This window comes from Glycine max, chromosome 11 (genome assembly GCF_000004515.6).
Source record: "Glycine max cultivar Williams 82 chromosome 11, Glycine_max_v4.0, whole genome shotgun sequence".
NCBI classification, from domain to species: Eukaryota; Viridiplantae; Streptophyta; class Magnoliopsida; order Fabales; family Fabaceae; genus Glycine; species Glycine max.
The window spans coordinates 9,806,752-9,813,533 of NC_038247.2; the positions used below are offsets into that span (position 1 = coordinate 9,806,752).

At 28.0% G+C, this 6,782-nt stretch overlaps 1 protein-coding gene across 1 annotated transcript; it reads left to right on the forward strand.

Annotated features, from left to right (window-relative positions):
- The first annotated feature begins 583 nt into the window (after positions 1–583).
- LOC100820528 (beta-glucosidase 13) lies at positions 584–4,418 on the forward strand. The gene is made up of 13 exons (XM_006590888.3): positions 584–833; positions 979–1,048; positions 1,131–1,189; positions 1,573–1,648; positions 1,756–1,833; positions 1,956–2,043; positions 2,134–2,389; positions 2,557–2,672; positions 3,083–3,303; positions 3,408–3,439; positions 3,541–3,643; positions 3,839–3,947; positions 4,056–4,418. The coding sequence occupies exons 1-13, from the start codon at positions 687–689 to the stop codon at positions 4,252–4,254; spliced, it is 1,554 nt and encodes a 517-aa protein (XP_006590951.1). The 5' UTR covers positions 584–686; the 3' UTR covers positions 4,255–4,418.
- Positions 4,419–6,782: the final 2,364 nt, after the last annotated feature.

Here is a 6,782-nt window from a genome sequence, read left to right on the forward strand (position 1 = left end):
ATTCTAATAATTTCAAGTTGTGAAAAAATAATATTTTAAAATATTAAATAAAAAGTAAAATTCTAATGATAAAAATATCAAAATTATTAACCTGTTTCATTTTCTTTTTAATAAATTAATAAATGTTGTTTTAATCTGTATTAGTAACGAATAAGAAATATTTATCATAAAACAAACATAAAATTTATTAATTTATTAGAAACTAAAAATAAATATCAAATCATACATAAAATTGTTATTTGATTAGAAACACATAAAAAATAAAAATTTACTAAAAATTAAATATAAAATTAGATATTTATTAGAAATAAAAAACACATTTAAATTAACCATATATTTATAGATATTATATCAATCCCTGTCATCCCGAATAGGAATTGACACGTTTGATCGAGTGCCATGGTTTATGTTAGACCAATTTTCTTGTCGATAAATGATATGTAAATATTATTATGTAAACTCTCGTTGAAGTTGGTCAACATTCTTCTTGGTCTTGCTTCTTCTAATTTAAACTTTTATGCAATAAAAAAGAAGAATTGGTCTATTTTGATTTTTAATACGAGGGACGGAAACAACTAGGGATATATTCGTGGTTTCTGAATATAACGTGGAGGTTGGAACAAGTTTTCCTCTATAAAAAGGAACGCATTAATTTGCTGAGAAACACGAAGTGCAAATAAGCAGATATGGCATATATACCTCTCATTGTTCTAGTTACCTCATTGATTACTATCACACAAGGCGTTATTACCCCTAATCCTGAAACAGCTTCTCTGAATCGGAATAGTTTCCCAACAGGCTTCATCTTTGGTACAGCATCCTCGGCATATCAGGTATATAGGATTGTTTATGATTGAATGATAATGTGAAACTATTGTAGTGTATGATTTTTTTTCTCATATATACATGGCCAATTTGTCATGCGTTTAGTGTTTTTCTTACTTTATTTTGTGGTGTTCATGATTATGTATTATGCAGTACGAAGGTGGAGCAAATGAGGGTGGTAGAGGACCAAGCATTTGGGATACCTTCACCCATAAATATCCAGGTATGTATATATCTGGCTTTTTCCTACTGTTTTTTCTTCTTCCAAATTTTATACAATTGTTCATATGCGAATTGGCATGCAGAAAAGATAAAAGACAGAGACAGTGGTGATGTAGCCGTTGATTCATATCATCGCTACAAGGTATTTGCCGATTCAAAATTTTTGTTTCTTCTAAAGTAATTTATCAATTGTCCTTACTATTGAAAAAATTAATTGTTTGCATAACAAAATATGAATTGGGGTAAAGATGCTTTTCTAATTTTCTTAACACGATCATGACGTACACTTCTATGATTGACACTAGCTTGTATCATGCTGTAAAAAAAAATCTATAAGAGTATCATGAAATATTGCAACCAAATTAATTAATTAATAAAGAAATCAATTAATTAGACCCTTGCAAATTCAACAAAGAGTGGAATTTTAAACACTAAAAAGTAAAAAAATGTTACTACATCTCTTGGTTTTCACTGTTTTCGTTTTCGGAGTAAAGATAGTGATGATGTCATGCTGCATATTCGTAGGAAGATGTTGGGATTATGAAGGATATGAATTTGGATGCTTACAGATTTTCTATTTCTTGGTCTAGAATACTCCCTGGTAAGTCAAATCTAGATCAATGATTATTTTGGATTAAAATTTACCTGTTTGGGTCGATGTTCTACTTTAACCTTTGTTTCCCCCCCTCATAAACTAAATATCTATAGAAGGAAAGTTAAGTGGAGGTATAAATCAAGAAGGAATCGATTATTACAACAACCTTATCAATGAGCTACTAGCAAATGGTAAGTACGAAAGCTTTATTGCTGTTTTTTTTTATTCTTTTCATTTTAACAATTTCTCATGTTATTGATGATGACAATAAATCAAATACTAATATAATAATCATATATAAAAAATATTTCAGGTTTGAAACCATTTGTGACTCTTTTTCATTGGGATCTTCCCCAATCTTTAGAAGATGAGTATGGTGGCTTTTTAAGCCCTCGCATTGTGTAAGTGATACAATTTTAAAATTTTCAACTGAAAGCTAAGCTAAAACATTTATGGAAACATTTTTGAAAGATCACAAATTTTGAATACAGGAAAGATTTTCAAGACTATGCAGACCTTTGCTTCAAGGAATTTGGAGATAGAGTAAAACATTGGATAACTTTGAATGAACCATGGAGTTATAGCCAACATGGTTATGCAACAGGGGAAATGGCACCAGGTCGATGTTCTGCTTGGGCGAATCCTAATTGCAATGGTGGTGATTCCGCAAGTGAACCTTATTTGGTCTCACATCACCAACTTCTTGCTCATGCGGCAAGTGTTCATGTGTACAAGACCAAGTATCAGGTTAGTTAATTAAAAAGTTGCCATGCACCTTATTAATTGTTTTAAGGCAAGTTTGGATGCATATATAAAATCTCAAGGATGTTGAAAAGGGAAACTATATATTGATACTTGCAACTTTTAAATTTATTATTATTTTAATAATTTTTAATAAAAAATTATGTGTGCAGACATTTCAAAATGGTTTGATAGGCATAACCTTGAATGTTAATTGGTACGTGCCGTTCTCGGATAACAAACTTGATCACAAGGCTACTGAACGAGCTATTGACTTCCAGTATGGATGGTAAGTACTTCTCTCCATATCCTCGTGCACAATTCTTCATTCTCAAAAGGGATGGTCTAACTGCCCCTAAGTAAAAATGAGGTTAAATAACATTCATGAAAAATCTAAATGACAAAGAAATGAATAGGGTAAAAGTCATGTAACTGGAAGGACGATCTTAATGCCTTAGGGTTGTTAGGATATAGAATCAACTTTGCTAGAGTGGTTCTATTATATATTGCTGTAAATCTCCTAATATGAAATGAATGCATTCTTCGAGTCTATTAGTTAAATGTTATTTGTGTGTTATATTTTATATTGATTATACTTTAATGGAAGAATGGAACGCAAACAATGAATTAAGTTAGCAGAATTACTATCCAAAGTAATTGATGATAGATAGTTTACTTCATTTGTTTGTTCCACTACAGGTTTATGGATCCACTAACAACGGGAGATTATCCAAAAAGCATGCGATTCTTAGTGAGAACACGTTTACCAAAGTTTACAAAGGAACAATCCAAATTACTTATTGATTCTTTTGATTTTATTGGCATAAACTACTATTCCACTTCTTATGCCTCCGATGCACCTCAACTAAAAAGCAATGCCAAAATCAGCTACCTAACAGATTCCCTTGCTAATTTTTCATGTAAGCGCACTTGTCTAATATCGATATATTAGTTATATTAATTGTATATATGTTGAATTTGATTATTATAGATAATGACATGTCTTTCATTTTTGTGATTGTAGTTGTGCGTGATGGAAAACCCATTGGTTTAAATGTACGTGTGTGGTGTCATATAAAATTGTAATTATTCTACATGTTTATTAATTAGTATGTTTTTCTTAATAATAAATAAAATTATTTTTCATGATTATGCAGGTTGCTTCAAATTGGTTGTACGTTTATCCAAGAGGATTTCGAGACCTTTTGTTATACACTAAAGAGAAATACAACAACCCTTTAATTTATATTACAGAAAATGGTAAATAACTTTGAATATCAAATTTATTTTCCTTTGAATGCTATTAAAAACTAGTTGTAAATAATTTGATGAGAAAGTAATTGCAAAAATAAAATTTAGTATATATATACATGCCTATATGAGATTTTATATTCAATACATACATATTGAATAAACTATGTAACATAGTTTACAATTTTGTTTCTTATTGTACAGGTATAAATGAGTATGATGATTCATCATTATCACTTGAGGAATCTCTTCTTGATATTTATAGAGTTGACTATCATTATCGTCATCTATTTTATCTTCGAGAATCAATTAAGTAAGTAATTCTTTTATAGATCTAATTAAAGAGATTATTTTATTTATGTTATTTGCTTACTTTGGAATTTACATTTTTTCTATTTGTTTTCTTTCGATGTTAATATAGGAATGGTGTGAATGTAAAAGGATATTTTGCATGGTCTTTGCTCGACAATTTTGAATGGCACTTAGGTTACACTGTACGATTTGGAATGAATTTTGTAGATTACAAAAATGGCTTGGAAAGATACCCAAAACTTTCAGCATTATGGTTCAAGGATTTTCTCAAAATTGAAATCAAACTTCATGAAGATTCCATGCAATAATACTAGTTACTATTTGAGATTCCTTAAATTGTAAATATATATATATATATATATATATATAGTTGCTAGGTTTATTTAATTCTTAGGCTATTCCTTATGAATTTGTAGTTCTTAAAAATATTCTTGTGAATTTATAGTTCTTGGAATTTAAAATATATACATAACACAGTGTAAGCTTGTTTTAAAGTTATATGCTCTGAAAGTTATTAAAGTCAAGCAATCCTAAGAATGTAATACCTCTTAACTTTGTGAAAATGTAAATATTTATTATAGGACTTGATTTTAAAAATTAAATTACACTTTTAGCCAATTATGTTATTGCTTAAATTTAATTTGGTCCATTATGTTTTTAAAAAATAATTAATATTTTATCTTTTAAATTTGGTTACAAAACGTCAGAATTTGTTTCATATATTTTCAACAATTTCTTTCATAATCTTTTGATGATTTTTAATCATAAAAAACCTTCTTAAAATGTAACTAAATAATAATGAAATTAACATTGCATCATTAATTATAACAAAAAAACTAAAAATATTGACAAACAAAAAACATCAAAAACTAAAACTGATTAATTTTTTGTTCGATTATAAAAACAAACTTAAAAAGAATTCAAAAACTAAAAACATAAGAGAGGGAGAGAGAGTGCGACTTAGCTTGAGTGAAGATGCATGTGAACTTGTGACAGAGGAAAAAAAGATAAATATTCAATTTAGTTACCGAAAGTAGGAGTTACCCTGAAAATGTAATTTATCATTTATTTTAATTTAAAATTAAAAAAATGTAAGACTTAAAATAGCAATAACTAACTTATTTGCATTTATTTATTTTCAGGAATGAAAGTGATAACTGTTTTATATTTTCAAGGACTGAAATAATAGTTTTATCAGGAAAAACCTAAGAGATTGGTAAAAATTATTATTAATCCAATATTTTTTAAAAATTGATCTTATTATAGCATATACTTTTAACTCCTATAAAACGTTTTCTGCCGTAAGTTTTATAATATATACGTGTGCCGTCAAAGGTCAAATGTGACGCATGGTGAAACTTTTGTGATTTTAATAATTTGATTAGCTAATAGGTTTTGATTCAAATAAAAATCCAATAACAGGTTTTTACCTATTTTATTCTTTTTTATTGCCAATGCTGACTTTTTTTTTTTGATAGAGTAAGATAACTAATGTTGATCATGACTTTTAATTCAAGACCAAGGATTCTAACGATTTCAAATACGTAATCAAGTAGATTACGCATTACTTTTTATATTAATAAAGTATTTTTATAGAGGTGCATTTAATAAGTAAAATTTAATGAAGTATTATATGAGATTATCTACACTTTCAATAAATTTGAAGAGGTTTTATAATCCATTTTAAATCTCTTGGGCATGTTAGTTAGAATTTAGTTTTTTTTTTTAATTCACAAGTTAAATGTGTGTTTTTTCAATGAGTTAAGTTAGACTCTCCTGGTAGTTATTTGTGTGTCTGATGGCACCAAAAAATATAAAATAAATAGTTTGTTTCTTCGAATGCCCGTTTTTATTCTTGTTAGTTACCTACCATTCAATTTCTACACGTTTACAATTATCTTAACTTTATTTAATTGCTATAGAACACCAATAATTTTTCAAATTCTTCGTAATGTTTCATAAAATTGCTAATTATAACGCACGTTTCAGGGTCAGTAGGCAACAAGCTTACATAAGGTTAGGTCGTGGCTTTCTGCCTACCTTGATAATCTATGCTTGGTGTATTAATCATATGGCTTGAACTAGACAATGTCTTTAGAAAAGCGTATATGCAGTGTTGACTAAAAAGCAAAGAAAAAAAAAGAAAAGAATATACACGTATGTATATTGATTGTATCCAAAAGCATACACATGCATGCATAATAGTATATTGATTGTATATGGATTGAAATGCCCCTTTTAGTTAATTTATTTAGTATTTTTTTCTTATCAAAATAAATAAATAAATATGATGCACACATACAGGTTCCTTTCTTAACATACGTGAGGGCAGAACACTGAATGAATCCTAATTATATTCTTATTGGTCCATTATTTTAGCGAAAAAAATGCACTATTTTTTTTATTCTTATGTTCCGTTATCTTATATTTTAAAAATGTATCGAGCATAGAATAAAATATAAATTGTTTGCTTGACTGGCGAATTTCTCGAAAATATTACCGAAAGAGATAACATAGAATATTAGAGTCTGATTACGTGGATAGCATGGTAAATAATTTTCTCAGATGAATAATTTTGATTTTAGATTAACATCACATTGTCGAAATTTCTGCACTTTTGGCATTTGGTTTTGGATAAGATTTTCTTTAACATCCACAAAACTAGCCCGGTCAACAAGTTACAGTGGTCCTCATTACAAAGAAATTGAGTAATTATGCCGTTTATTTCAAATTTATCATAGCATGATGCATATGCTAAGGGAATAAAGTATTTTTTTAAATCTATATTTATTATGTCAAAAATACAAACTATTGTTAATAAAACTATTAAATTTAG